Here is a 20829-nt window from a genome sequence, read left to right as displayed (position 1 = left end):
CCCGCAGTGGCCCTGCCCCGAGCCCGCTGTTGGCCCCGCCCTGGGCTCGCTATTGGCCCCTCCCCAAGGTGGCCCCGCCCCGGGCCCGCTGTTGGCCCCGCCCCCGCCTGCCGTGGCCCCGCCCCGGGCTCGCGGCTAGCCGCCCGGGGCTCCGTGACCAAGGCCCCGCCCCGGTGTCCTCCCCGGGCCGTCCGCCCGCCGCCCGACCGGCCCGGTGGGTGGGCGCGGGGCCGCCTCTACCGGCTGGTGGCGGTGACTCGGCGACCTTGGCCCTGAAGCTCTAGCGGGGACCCACCGGCCGCAGCAGCCAAGCGGACTTTGCCCGGTTTGGTGGGCGGAGCGGCCTGCGCGTCCGCGGGCAGACAGCAAAGATGTTAGCCTTTGCCGCCAGGACCATGGTGAGTGCGGACGGAGTCCGGGCGGGAGGGCCCCGGCCGGGCCGGCTGCGCCACTGCGCCGGTCGGGGCGCGGGCCTGGGAGCGGCGCGGCCGGGGGCTCTGGCTGGGGCGGGGCCTGCAGGGGGATCCCCCCCAACCCCGGTGTGGCAGAGGAGGGGGTGGAGGCGCAAGGTCAGGGCCGGATCGAACTCGCGTCCCGCGGCGCGCAGTTCCAGCGACCCGGAAAAGACAGCGAGGACGCGGGCCTCCGCACGCACCCCTAGACCGAGCGGGAGGTGGAGACGCGCGGCTTGAACCGGCACTGCCTCTCCCTGTTTTTCTGAGTCCCATGCCCGTGGTGGCCGACACTTAAACGCTCTCCTCGGGTTTACCAGACGGCCACCGGGGCTGCCAGGGCAGCTCGCGTGGAGGCAGCCAACTGGGCAGCTCAGAAAGTCGGCGGGAGCGCAGGAGGCAGCAGGTGGCAGTCCCCCTGCCCCGGGCGGCTGCCCTGTTGGGGTTCCTTTCCTCTCTCTGATGCAGGCACAGCTCTGCAGGTACCCCACTGTCTCAGACCCAGCCAGAGAGCTGCAGGGGCACCCCCAGCTCACGGGGGGTCCTGGCACCTTTGCCACTGCTGGCGAAGCTGTGTCCCACCCCCACAGACAGCTTCCAGGTCCTCCCTTTGCTACTGGGGAAACTGAGGCACGGAGAGAGCCGGCCAGAGCCCCCTGGGTCTGCTCATTCAAACGTAGCCCAGGCCCCCAGGCTCCGCACCCTGGTTTCTTGTTCAAACCAGAAGTCCTCCACGTGTGGCTCCCGGCTTTGGTAGGGGGTGGCCCACAAGGGCCCCTGCGCATCCTGCAGGGAAGCATTGGCGGTGGGGAGGCGGGCAGGGCTCTGGTGGCCGCTGTCCACTAACGGCCTTTCCCTGGTGTCTGCTCCCTCGCACCAGCCCCGATTCCAGGGTTACCGTTTATAATTTCAGCAGCCAGGCACTGTCTGCCTTCCAGCCAAGTGTTCCCACATCAAACAGATCTTCGCAGATTTGGACAGGTGGATTTGTTAATACCTCTTGGCCTGCCTCCCTGGCGCTGAGCCCACCCAGAGGCGTTTTACCAGGTTTCCTCCTACTCCGGGGCCCGCCGCTGGCCCCTCCCCAGCCCCATTCCTCCACTCCTGGGAGCTGGGGAGGGTGGAGGGCCTTTACGGCGGGGAAGCCCCCCTGCCACTCCCAACCGCCCGATGCTGGCACAGCCGCTGCCACCTGCCTGCCCCCTGCATCTTGGCTCATGTCTTCTGTTTCCAGCGGGGGCAGGTGGCCTAGGTTCTAGAAGCTCACCTGCTCAGTAGCACAGTTAGACTTAGAGACGCGGCCGAGGCAGGCAGGCAGGGCCCAGAGAGAGGAGGTGCGGGACGGAGCTTCTGCCGCCTGCCTGCCCGCCGCGCCGGCAGCCCAGAACTCTACCTCCAGTCTCCCACTTTCTGCCTCTGTCCCCCTCACCCTCCATGCCAGGCCACTCAGCTCTCCTGCTGCAGCCGCCTCCACCGTCCCCCACCCACGGCCAAGGAGAAAGCCCAAGGCCTTGACCTCACCCAGAGGTGTGGTCACTGGCTCTCTGATTTTCTCTTCCCTCTATTTCTCAACCTGGAAAGGTTAGGAGCGAAGGAGGTGAGAGCAATCACCTCTCTACTGGCTGGCTCATCTTCCCAGGGTGAAAGGTGGGGCCGGGCACCCAGACAGGTGGGAGGGCCCTCACCTCAGCCACGCCGGCAGGTGCACTCAGCCTGACGTGGCTCCCCTGAGCCCTGCCCAGATCGATGGCCCCACCCCATCCTACCTGCATCTCCAGGCCCCTGAAGGGCGGGGCCACCTATAGCTCCAGGGTGGGCACCACCCAAGAGGCTGTCTCTACACCCCCACTCCCCGCCCTGGGATGGGTACATAAGCGCCCCAACCGCGGCTCCGGGGCTGCTGGGAGAATGAGCAAGGTGTTGTGTTGCTTGCAGGTGAAGCCCCTGGGCCTCCTCAAGCCCTCGTCCCTGATGAAGGTGTCGGGGCGCTTCAAGGCGCACCAGGATGCGCTGCCGCGGCTGCCCGTGCCCCCACTGCAGCAGTCCCTGGGCCACTACCTCCAGGCGCTGCAGCCCATCGTGAGCGAGGAGGAGTGGGCGCACACCAAGCAGCTGGTAGAGGAGTTCCAGACCTCCGGGGGCGTTGGCGAGCGCCTGCAGAAGGGGCTGGAGCGCAGGGCCAGGAAGACGGAGAACTGGGTGAGTGAGGGGGCGGGGGGGGGGGCGCAGGTGGCTGGGACGGGCTGTCGCCGGCGCTCTCCCGTACGAGCTGCCCTGGCACGCTCTCCCACTTGCTGCTCCAGTTTCGTAAGCACTTAGCCTCCCTGGCAGACAGCAGTGTGCGGGGCAGGCAGGAAGGACGCGGAGCTGCTGGCCCCTCGGCGCGGGCGTCCAGGAAGGGGAGAGAAGGGTGACAAACAGGACAGAAGGCGGTGGGGAGAGATCACGTTGGGCAGTGGAGTTCGAAGGGCGGATGGGGAAAGAGGCAGAAAGTTGACGTCGCGTGTGCAGGAGGCCGGCGACGGGGGGGTGCTGGCCCTGAGACCCAAGGGCAGCGGTGGCAGTGGCCTGGCCTGCTGTGGGACAGAGGCTGGAGTGGCAGGCCAGTGCCGGAACGGCCGAGTGATAGATCATGCGTTGAGCTGGCGGGACGGCTGGGGGGTGGGGGCGAGGTGTCAGGGCCTGGGTGCCCTGCTGCTGGCTGACCCGTTCACTTTGCAAAACGTGCCCACCCCGAGGCCCGGTGAGCTTTTCTGTAGGCCGGGGGTGGGAACCTTTCTTTTGCCAAGGGCCATTTGAGTATTTATAGCATCATTCACTGGCACGGTGCAAGAGTATCAACTTAAAAATGAGCCTGCTACAAAGTCACTGACTTTCTTTGAGTCTCACCTGCGGTTGCCTTGGCAGGGCCAGACCCGGTGACACCCCCTCCGCTGCGGCACCCCGTGCACCTGACACCAAGATGAGACAGCGGCCTCGGCTGCTGGGGGAGCCAGAGGCGGTGGGCAGGCCGGGCAGGAAGCAGGGCTGGTGCTAGGTCTAGGACTGTTCTGGGGGCAGTATCAGCAGCAGCGGTGGGAGGGGGCCCAGGGGGGCTGGGAGGGAGGAGCTAGCTTGCAGGAGAGACACAGAGCTGGGCTGTGGCTCTCGGAAGAGCTGTGAGGTTGGGAGGTGCCACGGGGTGCGCAGGTGCAGCTCTGACCCCAGGGCTCAGGACTGCGGGGGCTGCCGTGGGACATGGGAGGTGCTGGCATTTACTGAGGTTCAGCAGGTCAGGGCCAGACACTCCAGAAACAGGAGGCCAGCCAGCCCCGAGAGGCCCCCGCAGCCCGAGGGCGGGGGTTTGCCATCTCTGTTTAGTGTGGGACTCCTTCCCACAGGGGCTTCTGGCTGAAGGAGTGAGGACGCCCCCCCCTACTCACACAGGGCTCCAAGCAGCTCACCGGGGGCCTGCCCGCACCTGCCTGTCTCCCGAGCTCCAGCTGGACCCTCTGAGATCCGCTGGTGGAGCGCAGGCCCCTGGCTATGTGCCTAAGGGGAGGGAGCACCTGTCTGCTCCCCCCGACATCCCGATGGGGACACTGAGCCCCTGAGAGGTAGGCCGGAAGCTCAGCACCCCACAGCAGCTCTGCAGGAGGCCCTGGCCCAGGGGTCCAGTGCCCAGGCCATGAGTCAGCACACAGAAGTCACCTGCCGTGCAACCTGGCACAGGTTGCCTCCCTCTTACCCCTTGCCAAGGGCCCAGGGCTAGTGGCCTGGTGCCACCAGCCAGCGGCGCCTCACGGGGAGCCTGTCGCCTAGTGAGGAGGTACATCTTGCTGCCGTTTGCCTTGGGTGAGGGAGCACGGCGGGGACTCCAAGCAGGGCTCGTGCACCAGGGAGGGGGCCAGCACAGGGCCCGGGGTCACGGTCTCCTGGGAGCGCGCACTGCCCCAGGTGGGGGCTTGTGAACACCAAGTCCATGGCTGGCCCCCAAAGGGCAAGGGGAGACGAGGTGTCCGTGCACACCTGGCCACAGCGCCATGAGTGGTCCTCGCGGGGGGCCCGCTCTCCGGATGGCCAGCCTTGGGTTGCTCAGAGTGTTCGCCGGGTTGCTCAGAGTGTTCGCCGGCCTGCTCTGACGCCAGCCGCCCTCTGCCTCTTGCTGGGGGCGGCCAAGCACACGCTCGCTGGACTTCCTTTGCGGCTCTCTTCCCTGGTTCCTCTGCCTTTAACTGATAAAACGTCGCAGAACCCTTGGATAAGGAAAGGGGCACCTTTCTGCCCTTCCCCCGGCCCCATGGTTCCTGCCCAGCTTTTTTTCTGGAATCTTCATCTTGGCGGTGTGTTCTGATCGCCGGAGCCCTGGGGAGGAGGGTGGGAAGGCCGTGGTGAGCTGAGGGGCGGGGGCCGGGGCAGCCCGGGGGGGGAGGAAGAGGCCCCGGGCCGTGCCCAGCCCTGTGACGGGCCCTGGTCCTCCCGCAGCTGTCCGAGTGGTGGCTCAAGACCGCCTACCTCCAGTACCGCCAGCCCGTGGTGGTCTACTCCAGCCCGGGCGTCATGCTGCCGAAGCAGGACTTTGTGGATCTGCAGGGCCAGCTCCGGTGAGCGGCTGAGGCCGGGGGTCCTACCCGGGGGACTGGAGGGACCCAGCCCTATTCGTGTCTCACCACCCCCCCCCCCGACATGAGGATGAGACATGGGAAAGGCTGGGACCCTGGGGCCACGCCGCTGTCCACCCCCGAAGCTGGCCCGGAGGCCCCTCCTTTCCGCAGACCCCCGCCTTCCTGGCCCCCGGAAGGGGACACTTCCTCCTTCCTTTCTGCTCTCTCAGCTGCCCGTAAGGGTGACCTTTATACACAGTCCCCTTTTCCACATTCGGCAGTGTCACCTGCCCTGGCTCCTGTTCCAGTCCTAGCGGAGATAAAAATACCAGCGGTAGGGACCTCTGGCCGAAGGACCAGCCACTCACGGCTGGCACCGGCTCGTCTTAAAGGGGCCAAGGGCCCCTGGGGAGGGCCAGGGCTCCAGCCGGTGGCCCCCACGCTGGGGACAGAGGCAACCCCGGTATCGGGGTGGTTGGTGTGGTCAGCCCGAGCAGCCCAGAGAGGAAGGCCAGGCTGGGGACGCAGAGGCCCGGTAAGGGAAGGGACCTCGTGGAGCAGACTCCTGGAGCCACTGCCCACGGTCCTGGGCCCTCGCACAACGGACGGTGCAGAGTGGCACCCGCTCCGGACTCCAGGCTGGGGTTCGGGACCTTGGTATTCGGCAGCTGGGAGCAGCCAGCACCAACCTGAGCACTGCCAGGCCCTCCCTTGGCCACTGGCCTCTCCCTAGCCCTGCCCTGCCCAGCAGGTGCCCCTGGCCCTTGGGCCTCCCCACAGTCTCTAACCCCTAATCTGTCTCTCCAGGTTCGCTGCCAAGCTCATCGAAGGCGTGCTGGACTTCAAGACCATGATTGACAAGTGAGCAGCCCTGCCTCCTCCCACACCTTCTGCTGACCCAGCCCCGGGCCATACTCGGTCACGGTCACTTTCACTTCCTGTCAGCCCCCAGGCTTTGGCCTCTGACCTCCTCCTGGTGACACTGTCCCTGTCCAAGCTCAGGACTCCCAGGGGTTGCAGGGGCGACCTGGAGCCCTGCGCGGGGCAGGGAGGGAGTTTGCGGGTGACTCTCTGAGTCCAGCCCAGCAGTGCTCAGGTGGAGAGGGTGCGGGGCCACTGGGGGCCGCCCTCAGCCCGTCCCTGTGCGCCGTAGCGAGACCCTGCCCGTGGAGTACCTCGGAGGCAAGCCACTGTGCATGAACCAGTACTACCAGATCCTGTCCTCCTGCCGCGTGCCGGGCCCCAAGCAGGACACGGTCGTCAACTTCCTAAAGACCAAAAAGCCGCCCATGCACATCACTGTGGTGCACAACTACCAGGTGGGGGCCCTAGTCTGTGGCGGGGGGTGGGGGGGTGGGGGTAGGCGGGGCCGGCTGTGGGCCCTCCTCTCCGCTGCGCACAGCTGGGAGGTCAGGGGGAGCCCCTGCGCACTCCACCCGCCAGGCCGCTGTGACCCCCGGAGGCCTGGAGGAGGCCGGGAGGGGCGGGGCGGGGCTGCTCCAGGCCGGACGTCCGCGCCCAGCCCCCCTCTCCCTCCGTGGCCTGACAGTTTTTTGAGTTGGACGTGTACCACAGCGACGGGACGCCCCTCACCTCGGATCAGATCTTCACGCAGCTGGAGAAGATCTGGAACTCGTCCCTGCAAACCAACAAGGAGCCCGTGGGCATCCTCACCTCCAACCACCGCAACTCCTGGGCCCAGGCGTACAGCACCCTCATCAAAGGTGCCGCGCATGCGCAGGGAGGAGCCGCCTCGCCCCGCCCGCGGCCGGGCCGCACCGGCTCCCACGGGGTCCTCCGCCCCCTTTATACGTGAGGCTCAGTCTGGTCCGGTGGGGGTGGCTTCTGTCTGAGCAGCAACTTGGAGGCTGGAGCCAAGTCCTCTGTCTTAGGAGCCTGCACGCACCCTCCGCCCCCGGCACCCCCAGACTGCCGAGTCTCTGCTGATCAGGGGCATGGCCCCCAGTCCGAGCACCTGTGTCAGGTCCCTGAGGCACCCTGGCTCCCTGTGCGACCCTGGGCTTCCCCTTCCCAGCCCAGCCGTCGGATGCCCCCAGGCAGGGTGCTCCCCAGGTCCGGAGGGGCGCACGCAGCCCAGAGCAGCCCCGGGCAGGGCCCCGCTCCCCCAGCCCCCAGGCTCAGCCCTGTCTCCGCCCCACCCCGCGCCGCCTTGCAGACAAGGTGAACCGGGAGTCGGTGCGCTCCATCCAGAAGAGCATCTTCACCGTGTGCCTGGACGCCGCCGTGCCCAGGGTCTCGGAGGACGTGTACCGCAACCATGTGGCCGGCCAGATGCTGCACGGGGGCGGGAGCAAGCTCAACAGCGGCAACCGGTGGTTCGACAAGACGCTGCAGGTGAGCCCCCCCCCCCCCCCCCCCGGCACAACATCCCCCCATCCCCACCCCACCCCCGCCGCCACCCCGACTTCCTGCCCCTCCCCTGCGCCCGGCGTCCCCGGCCTCCCAGCTTGTAAAGCAGGCGGGCAGCCAACAGGCTGGACGCGGCCGTAATCACCGGGCAGCCAGCCCATCATTACCGGGCCTGCCCCCTGGCCCGGGAGCCGCCGGCACCCCCAGCACACCCCTTCTGCCTGTCAGAGACCACCTGGGAGCTGAGGCCAGGAGCGCGGTGCAGTGTGCCTGTGAGGGCGGGGGTGGCTCCCCCTGCTCCAGGGCTTTGAGGGCCCAGTGGGGTCTGCTGAGGGGGTGCGTGCTCAGAACAGCCTGGGGCGGGGGTGGGGGCTGTCGGCACTATTAACCACAGCCAGAACTAGCAAACCCCTTGAGATGACCTCGGGGAGACCCTTCCCATGGGGCCAGGGAGTGGCTGGGTGGGGGGCTGGGCTGACGGGGTCCCCGCCCCGCTGCAGTTCATTGTAGCAGAGGATGGCTCCTGTGGGCTGGTGTACGAGCACGCGGCCGCGGAGGGGCCCCCCATCGTCACCCTGGTGGACTACGTCATCGAGTTCACGTGAGTAGGGCTGCTCCCCCTCCCCGCGCCTCGCTCCTGGGACAGGCGGCACGCAGGCCACAGGCCCGGTTCACGCGGCCGTGTCGCTGTCTTTGGGCCTGGGGATCTCTGTTCTGAGGAAGCCGGCCGCAGGCGAGGGTCCTGGTGTCCATCAGACCCGGGTTTGAATTCCAGACCAGCCCCGTCGGGCTGTGTGTCCCAGACGAGCCCCCCGCCCTCTGTTTGGGCACCTGAGCGCAGGAGTGAAGGCTGCGTCCAGAACGAAACCGTGGGTCTCCCTGGGTGCCCCCCACAGCCGTCAGGGAGCCACCCTCCCGGGATGGATCCAGCCCATGGCACCGCGTGAGCCCAGGGCTGCCATGTCCCCCGCAGGAAGAAACCCGAGCTCGTGCGCTCGCCCATGGTGCCCCTGCCCATGCCCAAGAAGCTGCGGTTCAACATTACCCCCGAGGTCAAGAGTGACATCGAGAAGGCCAAGCAGAACCTCGGCATGTAAGAGCGCCCCCCGCCCGGCCCTGTGCCCACCCCCGGGGGCAGCCCCTGAGCCTGGAGGCCCGTGCTCGGCCCTGTCCTTGGAGCTGGCTCTGACCTTCCTCGGGCTGGCGGGGGCTGCCCCGTGCCTGCTCCTCGCCCACTCCCCGCCCCCGCCCCCCCAGCATGATCCAGGACCTGGACATCACCGTCATGGTGTTCCACCACTTCGGGAAGGACTTCCCCAAGTCGCAGAAGCTGAGCCCCGACGCCTTCGTCCAGATGGCCCTGCAGCTGGCCTACTACAGGTGACCCCCCCCCCAGCCCCCGTGCCAGAGGATGAGGCCTGGGGCGGGGCCAGCCACCGGCAGGGCTGTGCTCAGCCGCGTCTTCCCGACCCAGGATGTACGGGCAGGCGTGCGCCACCTACGAGAGTGCCTCCCTGCGCATGTTCCACCTGGGCCGCACGGACACCATCCGCTCGGCCTCCGTGGACTCGCTGGCCTTCGTCAAGGCCATGGACGACTCCAGCGTGACGGTGAGAGGCCGGGACAAGGGTGGGCCCTGGGGGGGCCCAGCAGGAGGGGGGGCTTCCTTTCAGCCACAGAGAAAAGGCATCTCCTGGGGGAGCTTGCAGTGCAGTGAGGTGCCGGCAGGGGAGCGACCGCGGGGCCAGCGCCAGCTCCCCGTCCCCCTCCCGTCCCCCTCCCGTCCCCAGGAGCACCAGAAGGTGGAGCTGCTGCGAAAGGCCGTGCAGGCGCACCGAGCCTACACTGACCGCGTGAGTGGCCCCACTGAAGTTTCTGTTTTTACCCATTTTAAAGTTGGAGAAACCAAGGCCGGGCCCGTCGCCTGCCCTGGTCCTGGGTCCCGGGGTAGCCTGGGCCCCCTGCCCCGTCACGGATGCTGAGGGTCTGCACCAGCTGGGGGACAGCCGGGCCCTCGGGGGACCCCTCCCCGCCAGCCATCTCTCGGTGCCCATCTGCGCCAGGCTCTGTGCACGTCACGTGCAGGCCGCGTCCATTTGCAGCTCCCTGCTGCCAAGCACGAAACTCAGTGGCCGCCCCCAACACTCAGACACTGCAGCCCCAAGCCTGAGCCCACCGCCGGCCAGGGGCTGAGCCGCCGCTGCACTGTCCCCTGGGAGGCCAGTCCCTCCTGCCTGCACAGGGTAGGGGGTGGGGAGTGGGGCTCAGGGTCCCCAGGGATCCGAGGCGGCACAGCCCCTGCTGTGATGCGTCCCCTCCCCCCAGGCCATCCGAGGGGAGGCCTTCGACCGGCACCTGCTGGGCCTGAAGCTGCAGGCCATCGAGGACCTGGTGAGCATGCCTGACATCTTCATGGACACCTCCTACGCCATCGCCATGCACTTCAACCTCTCCACCAGCCAGGTGGGCACTGCGCCAAGACACCGGGGGGAGGGGCCCCTGCCCCAGCGGCTCAGCTCCCTGGGAGGAGCTGGGGGCAGCGACGGCCCAGGCAGGCTGGGGAGCATCACCCCTCCCCCTTCCTACACCCTCCCCCGCCGGGCCGCACCCCGCCCCGGGAGAATCACCTTTGTTCCTCACTGGCCCGGTAGAAAACCAGCAAATGCCTGATCTGTGCCAAGCTGTGCCAGGTGCTGGCCAGGCACAGCAAGGACAGGCCACGGTCCCTGCCCCTCCAGGGCTCACGGGAGAGACACAGGCAGCAAGGCAGTGATGGCCCTGGGGAGGTGACCTGGGGGTGTGGGAGAGGGCGCTGGGCAGAGCCGGCTGGGAGGGTGGTGCCATGGCCAGCGGGAGGGGGGCCGGGGCCGGGGCCGGGGCGTGAGCTTCCGTCCCGCCCTCCTCAGGTGCCCGCCAAGACAGACTGCGTCATGTTCTTCGGGCCCGTGGTCCCGGACGGCTACGGCGTGTGCTACAACCCCATGGAGGCCCACATCAACTTCTCCGTGTCAGCCTACAACAGCTGTGCGGAGACGAACGCGGCCCGCATGGCGCACTACCTGGAGAGGGCTCTCCTGGACATGCGCACGCTGCTGCAGCACCACCCGCGTGCCAAGCTCTGAGCCACGCCCACCGGGGCACCGCCCCTCCGTGCCTGACCCCCGGCCCCCAGCTCTGGGTGAGCCAGGGACAAACTCCGGACACTCATGGGGTCTGCAGGCCCAGCCAAGTGCCTTGCGCAGGACAGCCCAGGAGCGGCCGTGGCCTGACTCCGGGGGCCGAGTTCAGACGCTGAGCAGGACCTGAGGCCCCGCCCCCCAGCGGCCCATGCACCTGGGCCTGCTCTGGGACCCGAACCGGCCTGGCGGAGCCCCGGCCACCTCCACAGCCAGGCCGCAGCCTGTGGCCTGACGCGGCTCCCAGGGACCTGAGTCGGGGCTGTCGGGTCGGGAGAGGTTTCCCGGTGCCGGGGAACCGAGGCGCTGCCCGCTCCCGTGGGTACCGGGGCTCAGAGCCCCAGCACGCTTGCTGCCACTCCGCGGGGCCCCGACCCACGTTCAGGGGGTCACGTGAACCACGTGTGCCACGTGGACCTGCGAGGTGATGAATAAAGGAAGGTGTGCTGGGAACGTGTGTCCGCGAGGGCCCAGCGCCTCGCCCCGGCGCTCCCAGAGGGGCCCCAAGGGGTCCTCAGGCTGGGGTAAGAGCGGTCAGCTCCGCCCCCAGGGCGCCAGGCCCCAGGCTCCCTTCACCAGCCATTTCCTGCCTGCCCCTGGCTGGAGCCTTCCCAAGACCCGTGGGCCGAGGGGCCCAGCAGGCCCAGGACGGGGGGCTGGGTAATGTGGCCCCGAGCCCAGCATGAGTGGGGGCCAAGGGGACACGCTCACCCACACACACCCCCAGCCACTGCCTAGGCAAATGGCTGCCAGGGCGGGCCAAGGCAGCCCCGGGGAGAAGCGGGCACTCTGCCCTCAGAGAACCTGCCGGGCAGACACCCGAGCCTGGGGCCGGGGCTTGTGACTGGCTCCACTTTGCAGGTGAGGGAGGGGCCCCGAGAAGACACTGATTCCAGGGCAGGGACTCCCAGACACCACGCCTGTCCCCACCAGGCCAGGGGTGCAGAGGGGGCGTGGACAGAAAGCGCTCCACGCTCAGGCGTGCGGAGGGAGGGAGGGCTGGGCCATGGCTTCAGAGGTGTTGAAGGAACTGGGGCCCCACAGGCCTGACCACCCAACAGCCCCTCAGCCATGTAGGCGGGACCCAGCGGTCCCCAGAGGGCCTGCCAGGGCACGAGGCCCCAGGAACAGGTGGAGTCGGGCCATGGGGCCCCGTGACCAGCTGGGCAAGTTCCCGTAGCGCACCTGGGACCACTACCTCTGGTCGCCTTCCATGACGTCACGTGACCCCAGCCCCAGGGGAGCCGGCCAGGGCCCCTGACTGTGTCACCCCGGGCCCCTCTGCTTGCCGGATCTAGGAGGTGAGCCGGCCAGCCCTCGCGGGGGACTGCGTCTCCCCCCTACAGCTTGCAATGATGGCCGCCGGAGTGAGCCACTCGCTCGCCCACTCGCTCCAGAAGCGCCGGGTGAGAAAGCGGACGAGAGCGACCCAGCTGTCCGCAGTCCAGGCTGGGCCCTTGGGGAGCCTGGCGGGGCCGGAGCCAGCCCCTGCCACGCAGCTCCGCGCGGCGGAGTCCCCAACACGCCGTGAGGGCAGAGGCGGCGCAGAGCCTCTGTAAGCCCCCCAACATGGCCGCAGGGGACCAGGCATCTGGGAGCCACTTCTGGGTTTATGGCCTTGACCGTGTCTTTGCCCCTAAAGGCCACGCGTCCCCATGGCCGCCTCCGGCCTCGTCCCAGGAGCTCCGTGGACGTGGGCTCAGGCCACCCGAGTTTCAGATTTTATTTTAAAATGATAGTAAACAATTTCATTGATTTTTCTGAAGTCAAACCACCTCACACTTGGCTTGTCTCAGGCAAAAAGTACAAAATAAAAACAAGAAGGGGGGGGGGGCCCGACCTGCCTCCGGGAGCCCCTGGCCCTGGCGTCCGGAATGGCTTTTGGACACTGTCTCCAACAAAGAGGGAAGAAAGCACCGGAACGTTGTGCTTCATCAGCAGACGGGGCCCTCGACGCGGCGGGGGGACACGGGGCACCCTGTCCCGCAGCGGGAGCCGCGCCCTGCCCCGGGCCGTGGGGGAGGGGCGAGCAGGACAGCCCGGCGGGCGCCCACTGCCTGGCTCCCCTCACCCGGCTCCCGCGGCCTTCTGTCCGCGTGGGGAGGAGGGCCCACCACCGGGCGGCAGGACAGCGAGCTGGGAACGGCTGAGGCGTGCCCGCCTGCCGGCGCGGGCGCTTGTCAGAGAGAGGGGTTGTCGTCATGGGCACGGGACCAGAGAAAGCCCTTGTGATGCAGGGTCCACGCCGGGTCCACCCCTATCGCAGCCGCCCCCAGACAGGGAAACACTGGAATGGCACAGTGGCGGGGAGGCGGGGGCTCAGGGGCTCCACTCCTGGCCCCCCACCCCTGTGGGCCACCCTCTGGTCCAGGACAAGGTGGGCTGCACCCCGGGCCCCACCGTACCCAGAGCGGGCCCTTCAGGCCCCACCTCTGAAATCCCATCCGCCTTGGAGAAAACCAAAAAATAAATAGTAGGTACTCGTCACGCCCCCGGAACCCTGCCCGAGACCGGAGGCGCAAGCCCTCGTCCTCTCCCCGGCGCCCTGGTGCCCACGCCGAGGGCACGTTCCGCCTGGCCGGGGGCCAGCAGCAGTGCAGGGAGGGTCTCCGGCCATGTGGTCCCCAAGCAGCAGGTCCTCCAGGGTCCTGGCAGAGGGGCCGGCTCAGCCCTTTGGTCCACCTTGTTCATCAAAATTAAAATAAGAAAAAAAAAGGCTCCACTTGGTGACTGGGGTCTGTAGAGGTCTCAGCTTCGTCCCTCTGTCCGTCCTCCTGCTGTCCGTCATCTCGTCCGTCCTGCGAGGCGTGGTGCAGGCCAGATCTGGAGCTGGGCCCAGCCACGCCCCCTGCTCACTGCAGTTTCGTCCCCAGCTTGCGCTGTCTGTTCCTGCGGAATGAAGTGGGGCTCAGGTGGGGCGCTGCCGGGAGTTCGGGGCTCCCCTCCCCACTCACGGCTGCAAGGAAGCGGGCAAATGTCCACCCCAGTAGTCGCGGTCATCGGCCCAAGGGGGCCAGGGCCCGGGGAGGGTCAGCAGGCCCCCCAGCCCAGCGTGTGGCTCCAGGGGGCTGGGTGGGGGTGGGGGCCAGGACACGGCAGCACAGGATCGCACACACCCACGGCGGGCCCAGGAACCCGAGGGAGCAGGAACACTCTCCCCTGTCCTCGAGGGGCTGACTGGGGCTTGTCTAGGGTCCCTGTTAAAATCCACAAACCTAACAGTGGGGTGCAGGCCCCGTGCGATCCAGCCCCAGCTCCGGCCTGCCTGACTGCCCTCCCCCACGCGGTCTCGGGGTGGGCAGTTGTTCTGTGCCCGTGCTGCTGGGTGGGGGCCGCGGCTGCCTCACCCCAGGCCCACAGCCTGGCACAAAGCGGCCGTGTGCAGAGATTCCGGTAAACAAAAGCAGGTCTCAGGCCGGGCAGGACCGGCCACTCCGCGCGGTGGAGAGCGCTCCTGCCACTGCTGGGGCTGCCCTGCCCAGACCCACGGATCCTCCGCCCCCGTGGTCTCAGGCCGCGCCCCGAAGCTCGATGCACTGAACACACTTCTGGCAGCTGGGACGCCCGGCCCGGGGTTCCTCCCACCATCCCTCAGCAAATTTCCCAGGCTGCCTCTGGAACCTGCCCTGTCCTTGGCTCCCCAGGACCCCAGAGAGAGTCTGCGCCACTCTGCAGCCCCCACCCAGGATCTGGGGTGAGTGAGCAGGAGGCGCCGAGGCAGCGCGGTGCAGTGGGCCGGGGGCAGCTCCCGGTGCGCCTCGGTGCGCCCAGACGGAAGAATGCACCTAAACCACACCACCCCACGGTGCCCGGGTGCCGGGCAGAGGTGGAGGCTGAAGGTCCCACCCCCACCCACCTCCTACAGACGTCGGGCGAGTGACGCCCCTTGTCCCTGGGCCTCAGTGGTCTCCTCTGTGCAGTGGGGCCCCAGGAGTGCCAGGAGGCCGTGCCTGCCGAGCCAGGGGCTGGAGACAGCCGTGCCCCGGAACTCACCTCGCTTCTGCCCGCGTCACTGTGTACTCAAACCAGAGCACGTTGGGAATGAGGCTCGTGTCCCGGATGAGGAAGAACTCGGAGATGGGCCTGGAGAGACAGACACGCAGCCAGCCAGGGCCGGTCAGGGCACCGGCCCGCCCCTCCCCTCACCTAAGGGTGTTTGCCTGACCCAAACCCCCAGAGCATTGGAGGCGCCCAGCGGTGTCAGTGCACACACGGGCTGCGCGCTGGGACCCTGAGCGCCGAGGCCAGGACTGAGGGGACCCCTTTGCCCACACAGTAAGCCCTGGGGGACAAGGAGGTCTGGCAGCCCCAGGCCCTATTCCCGGGCACTGGGCCCTCCCCGTGAGTCTGGGCCGGGTCAGGAGGCCTGGGTCCTCCCATCAACGTCCCACCCGCACGAGCGGCAGGAGCCATGTGCCCAGGAAGGTGGAAGGGGCGGGAGGCAGTTACCAGGCTGCTATCCTGGGGAACAACGGGGTGAGGACCTCCTGGGTAAAGACGAACCAGGCGACGGCCATGAGGCTTCCGGCGACGCCCCCGTACAGCACCTGGCTCCAGGTGTGGTACAGCAGGTAGACCCTGGGCCAAGGCCAACAGAGAAACTTGCGCTCGCACAATCGCAGCGCCAAGCGCCCGCTGCCCAGGGCCCTGCACACGCCCGGTAGAGAGCCATGAACGGTACAGACTCCCGGGACGCGGCCTGACTGCGTGTGGAGGGCAGGCACCCCCCAGCTGCCCCCTCGGCTCCAGGAGTGAAGGAAGCACTCGGCTGGGATCTGCCCCAGGCTCTGGGATCTGCCTTGCCTGCAGGGGGCCGGAAGGGCAGCTGACGCGGCGAGGCAGCCCTCCCTGGACTCCGGGGTCCTGCCCCTTTCCAAACCAGAGGCCTGGGACTCAGGTCCGCAGTGGGTCCACCAGGGCCCACGAGGCTGCAGGGAAGCCCCCCCCCCCCCCCCGTACCTGCTGTAGGAGACGAGGAAGGCTGCGGTGAGGAGCCCTAGCGACAGCAGGTGCCTCCACAGCAGGTCCAGGAACCTGGCGTTGTTTGTTTGGTGCATCCTGGGAAGACAGGCCCAGCCGACGGCCTCAGCCCACAGCCTGCAGCCCAGGCACCTCTGCCACGGCTCCCCGCCCCCGGGGGCACCGGGAGGGCAGGCAGGGAGTTCCTGGCAGCCCTGGCTGGGCAGACTCACCTCAGATACAGGAAGAGGAAGGAATAGACGGAGAAGAACCACATGAACTGGGAATGGCTGGACGGCATCCCGTACTTGGTGCCCACTGCTGCGTGGGGGCCTGGGGGAGAGAGAGCAGGGCATCACGGGAGGAGGCGGACCCCCGGCCTGGCCCGCTGGGCCCCCGGCCTGGCCCTACCTCCACAGGGCCGGGGCTCCTGGATGACGTGTTTGATCAGCCAGTTGACCCCCTCGTTCAGCGCCAGGCCCCCAAGGAACGAGATCTGCGGGGGAAGACGGGCGCTCAGCTGGGCCGCCCAGGCCTGGGGGCCGCGGCCTCCGAGTGGACCCCCCAGGCTGACTGGTGAAGGGGCCAGGAGGCTCACACACCTGAAGACAGGGGGAGAGAGAGCCGGGGCACGAGGACCAAGGGGCCGCCCAGCGGACGGGGCGGGCGGGCACAGACTCACGGTGTGTAACTCCCGCTTGAAAATGATGAGCGTCACGAAGCCAATGATGACAAAGATGGGGCTGAGGCTCAGGTAGGCGAGGAGGTGTCCAGAGAGATCACCTGAGGGGGAGAGAGGACCGAGGCGAGGACTGAGGCGCGGACAGAGAGAGAGGACCGAGGCGCGGGCAGAGAGAGAGGATGGAGGCGCGGGCAGAGAGAGAGGACCGAGGTGGGGACAGAGAGAGAGGACCGAGGCGCGGGCAGAGAGAGAGGATGGAGGCGCGGGCAGAGAGAGAGGACCGAGGCGGGGACAGAGAGAGAGGACAGAGGCGTGGACAGAGAGAGAGGACCGAGGCGCGGGCAGAGAGAGAGGACCGAGGCGCGGGCAGAGAGAGAGGACCGAGGCGCAGGCAGAGAGAGAGGACCGAGGTGGGGACAGAGAGAGAGGACCGAGGGGCGGGCAGAGAGAGAGGATGGAGGCACGGACAGAGAGAGGACCGAGGCGGGGACAGAGAGAGAGGACCGAGGTGGGGACAGAGAGAGGACTGAGGCGCGGACAGAGAGAGAGGACCGAGGCGGGGACAGAGAGAGAGGACCGAGGCGTGGGCAGAGAGAGAGGACCGAGGTGGGGACAGAGAGAGAGGATCGAGGCGGGGACAGAGAGAGAGGACCGAGGCGCGGGCAGAGAGAGAGGACCGAGGCGCGGGCAGAGAGAGAGGACCGAGGCGGGGACAGAGAGAGAGGACCGAGGCGGGGACAGAGAGAGAGGACCGAGGCGCGGGCAGAGAGAGAGGACCGAGGCGCGGGCAGAGAGAGAGGACCGAGGCGCGGGCAGAGAGAGAGGACCGAGGCGGGGACAGAGAGAGAGGACCGAGGCGCGGGCAGAGAGAGAGGACCGAGGCGGGGACAGAGAGAGAGGACCGAGGCGCGGGGACAGAGAGAGAGGACCGAGGCGCGGGCAGAGAGAGAGGACCGAGGCGTGGACAGAGAGAGAGGACCGAGGCGCGGGCAGAGAGAGAGGACCGAGGCGTGGACAGAGAGAGAGGACCGAGGCGCGGGCAGAGAGAGAGGACCGAGGCGTGGACAGAGAGAGAGGACCGAGGTGTGGGCAGAGAGAGAGGACCGAGGCGCAGGCAGAGAGAGAAGACCGAGGCGTGGACAGAGCACGGGCGTCAGCAGAGGCGGGGGCAGCCGCCTCCCGTAGCGCCGGCACCCCCGAGCGGGCACTGGGTCCAGTCCTGGCTGCTGTTTCCAGTCCAGCTCCCTGCTGATGGGCCTGGGGAAGCAGCGGGACCCAAGTACCTGGGTCCCTGCCACCCGTGCGGGAGACCTACATGGAGTCCCAGCTCCTGGCTTCTGCCTGGCCGCTGCGGCCGTCTGGGGCATGAGCAGGAGGATAGAAGATCTCTTTGTCTGTCTGTCCCTGTCACTCTGCCTTCCAAATAAATAATACAAATCTTTAAGAGTGTATCCACTCTTGCCCCTGCCAAGCAGGGGTGGAGCCAGAAAGCGGGTCCCAGCCGTGTCATGCCCGAGCGCAAGCGCTCACACTCACCATGCGCTCAGAGCACGCGCCCGTACTGCCCCCACTCCGGGAGGAAGAGGCCAAGGCAGGCAGGGGTTGCGTGACTCCTGCAAACTCACACGGCCACGCTGAGGCGGCATCTGGCCTGTGCCCGTCGCTGGCCAAAGCAGCGGTGACGCCGGCTGTCTGCAGGCAGGGCCCCGCGCCAGGGGGCACGTGCTGGGGCTGCCAGCCAAGCCCAGGCCTCTGGTGAGCATGCCACGCTCAGGGCTCCCCACAGGCGGGCCCGGCCCCAGGTGGCGGCCAGCTGTGACAGCAGCCTCTCGCTGCTTCTCCATGGGCAAACCACCGGCCACCTCCTGCCCCCAGCTTTCCAGAGTGGCGGCCGGGGATGGCGGCAGCGTGAGCACCGCCAGCCCCCTCTGGCATGGGGGTGCCGAGGCTGAGGGCAGGGCTCAGGCCGAGTCCAAAGGCCACTCCCAGGGAGACGTGGAGGCGGCGAGCATGGGCAGCTCCCGTGCCAGCCTGCGCTGCCCGCAGGGACCTGGGCAGGGACTTTGCCTTCCGAGTCTCAGCGCTCTCCCTCGTGCACAGGGTCATGGGCGCCAACCCCCTGCAGCCGTGTACAGCCCATGCCCCGACCCTGCAAGACATCCAGGTCTGTCCCTGGAACCCGGGACACAGCCACGTCAGAGCTCACCCAGGTTGGAGGAACCCAGGGTGGGAAATGAGCCCCCCCAGCAGTGCAGCACCCCCGGGCAGCAGGGAAGGTGCCCACGAGGGCCAGAAGGGTGGACACACACCTGGCCTTCTCCTCTCCTCCTCAGGGTGGGGCTGGTTTGGCGCTGGCCCGAGGGAGCGGGCAGCACCTGGTGTAGCTGTTCCCAGCCAGCCCCGCCAGCCCTGGGATCCTGGCTCTCTGACGCCACAGCACCAGGCTCCGAGGACAGGGAGTGGCTGGTGCGGCCGCTCCATCGTCTATTCCACGCGGGGGAGGGCCGGCACCACCTTGGGGCCACCCTGCCGCCGTGGATCTGACCTGGCCTGGCACTTTCCAGTCCAAGTCCCTCCGTGGCTCCCACCGCTCCCGGATGGTCCCGCCCAGCCTAGCTCATCAGGCCCTGCCCGGTACCGGTCCCAGGTCCCTTTGCGCCCCCACCCCCCACCACCCCCACCTTGTTCTAATTCCAAGGACCAAACTCTGGTTCCCCGAACGCACGGCGCTCTGCCCCACTTCTGGGGTGCCAGACACCTGGGATGCTGTGCAGGTTAACTCAGCAAACGGAAATGGAGTGCCCAGCGCAGCCGGGCGCGACCCCAGCATCGCTGAGCCCAGTCTGACGGGGGTCTGCGACGGGGTCAGGCCAGGGACCGCCTCTCCCTGGACACCGCGGGCTCCGTGGGAGCAGGACGGGGCTCTCTCCCAGAGCCCGGCTCAGCCACTGCCTGGGACGAACGGATGACGGGCGCAAGCGGCCGGGCCGTGAGGGGTGCCCACCTGCGCGGCACAGGTCCGCAGGCTCAGCCACCCCCGTCTCCCTCAGGGGGCCCTGCGTGCTCCCAGGAGCTACCGGAAGGCCGCACAGGGGAGGCCCTGCAGATGCTGAGGCCAAGCCCCTGCCCTCGTCCAGGGCAGGCCTGAACCCAGCGCCAGCCCAGGGCCCAGCGTCCAGACGGGGCCTGCGGACAACGGCTCCCTGATGGGACGAATGAATGAGTGCATGGTGGCGGGCGGGCGGGCGGGTGTCACCCAGAGCGCCCGGGGTCAAAGTGCGCTGGCGCGCAGCCCTGGGGCCCCGACAGGCGCGTGGGCAGGCAGGCCCTCCTCCGTGGGGTCCCCCGGCCTCGTCCTGCAGGGCAGGGTCCCGGGAGGGCGGGGGCGGCTGAGCTGCGTGCAGGTTCCCGCACCATCCCCGGAAGGCGGCCCTGCCTGCGCCACTCGGCCCCGCCTGAGGGCCCGCGCATAATGGATCCTGCACACGTCCACGCCGAAGGCCCGGGCCCTGCGACCCTGCACGACGTCGCCCGCTGGACCGGGCCCGGGGGTGGGGTGGGGCGCTCCGGGAGCTGTGTCTGCCCCGGGGGGCTCATTCCGGCGGCCGAGAGCCCTGAGGCCGCCCGCCGGCCCGCTCCCCTGGGGCCCCCGCTGCAGCGCCCTGCCCTGCCCTGCCCGGGGCGTGGACGCACGAGGACCCGCGAGCCCGGCCTCGGCGCGCCCACTCCCCGCAACCCCGAGCTCCCTCTCGGGCAGGCGAGGCAGCGCGAAACAGGCACCCCCCCAGGCACCCCGGGGAGGGCGCGCCGAGGCCCCGGCCGCGGACCCCTCACAGCCTCACGCGCGCCCCCCGCCCCGCGACCCGGGGGAGCGCCCCGGCCGCGCAGCCGCACTGGGCGCCCGCGGGCCGCTCGCAATTTCGCCCAGCTCATCGCCGCCCCACTGCGCCTGCGCGGCGCGCGCGCCGGCCGAGCCCCTCCATGGCTCACTATTTGACAGTTCCCACCCCGGTCCCCCCGGCGCCCCCTGCGCGGGCTCGCGCGGGCCGGAGCGCCCGCGGCCGAGGGTCCGGCCCCGGGAAGGCGTCCTCGGGGCCGGGGCCGCCTTTTACCTGCAGGATATTCGACGTGGGTGAGGGTCACTGGCCGCCATGAAGCGGGGAGCGAGCACTGTCCGTCCGCTGCCATCTTACCCGGAGACCGGGTTTCGCCGAGCAACCAATGGGGAGCCAGGGGGGCGGTGGTCCCGACCTATCACGCCGGGGAGGCGCCGCGCAGCCAATCGGAGGTCGATACAGGTAGTGGCGCAGCCATTCAGCGTGCAGGCCATGGGCTGGGCCGAGCGGCCAATCAGAGAGCAGAGCCCCTAGGAGCCAGCGAGCCGGCCCAGCCGAGGCCCAATCCGGAGCAAGCGCAGGTAGGCGCCTGGCCAATCAGGAGAGGGGCGGGTTCTAGTCCAGAGCAGACAGCAGAACAGCCAATCAGAAGGTGAGGCTGGCTCACAGTGTGGGCAGGGCGGGCCAATCAGGCACTAGCTCGGGGGGCGTGTTGCGTTTTGGTGGGAGCTTTGGTTCGGCGGAGACCTGCGCCCGGGGGTGACGGCTCTT

At 68.7% G+C, this 20829-nt stretch overlaps 2 protein-coding genes across 8 annotated transcripts; one reads left to right on the top strand and one right to left on the bottom strand.

The window, feature by feature from the left end:
* The first annotated feature begins 113 nt into the window (after nucleotides 1-113).
* On the top strand, nucleotides 114-11034 carry CRAT (carnitine O-acetyltransferase). 4 transcript variants are annotated; one of them, XM_070057860.1, is made up of 15 exons: nucleotides 114-398; nucleotides 1369-1499; nucleotides 2388-2651; nucleotides 4917-5035; nucleotides 5843-5896; nucleotides 6189-6354; nucleotides 6585-6759; nucleotides 7212-7390; nucleotides 7906-8006; nucleotides 8379-8498; nucleotides 8663-8785; nucleotides 8880-9015; nucleotides 9196-9258; nucleotides 9731-9868; nucleotides 10312-11034. In XM_070057860.1, the coding sequence occupies exons 3-15, from the start codon at nucleotides 2424-2426 to the stop codon at nucleotides 10525-10527; spliced, it is 1818 nt and encodes a 605-aa protein (XP_069913961.1). In that variant the 5' UTR covers nucleotides 114-398; nucleotides 1369-1499; nucleotides 2388-2423; the 3' UTR covers nucleotides 10528-11034. The 4 variants fall into 4 exon arrangements, with proteins under 4 accessions (XP_069913961.1, XP_051694472.1, XP_051694473.1 ...); XM_051838513.2 differs by having other exon boundaries at nucleotides 260-398; nucleotides 1366-1433; XM_051838514.2 differs by having other exon boundaries at nucleotides 260-398; nucleotides 1333-1433.
* Nucleotides 10679-20475, bottom strand: DOLPP1 (dolichyldiphosphatase 1). Of its 4 annotated transcripts, none has more exons than XM_051838535.2 (8): nucleotides 20335-20475; nucleotides 16223-16323; nucleotides 15952-16036; nucleotides 15774-15873; nucleotides 15541-15639; nucleotides 15031-15159; nucleotides 14575-14664; nucleotides 10679-13470 (listed from the first exon to the last, which is right to left on the bottom strand). In XM_051838535.2, the coding sequence occupies exons 1-8, from the start codon at nucleotides 20408-20410 to the stop codon at nucleotides 13434-13436; spliced, it is 717 nt and encodes a 238-aa protein (XP_051694495.1). In that variant the 5' UTR covers nucleotides 20411-20475; the 3' UTR covers nucleotides 10679-13433. The 4 variants fall into 4 exon arrangements, with proteins under 4 accessions (XP_051694495.1, XP_051694494.1, XP_051694497.1 ...); XM_051838534.2 differs by lacking the exon at nucleotides 20335-20475 and adding an exon at nucleotides 18532-20080; XM_051838537.2 differs by lacking the exon at nucleotides 15031-15159.
* Nucleotides 20476-20829: the final 354 nt, after the last annotated feature.

Source organism: Oryctolagus cuniculus, chromosome 1 (genome assembly GCF_964237555.1).
Source record: "Oryctolagus cuniculus chromosome 1, mOryCun1.1, whole genome shotgun sequence".
NCBI lineage: Eukaryota > Metazoa > Chordata > Mammalia > Lagomorpha > Leporidae > Oryctolagus > Oryctolagus cuniculus.
Note: the sequence above shows the minus strand (reverse complement) of the source record. Positions and strands in the feature narration are given on the sequence as shown.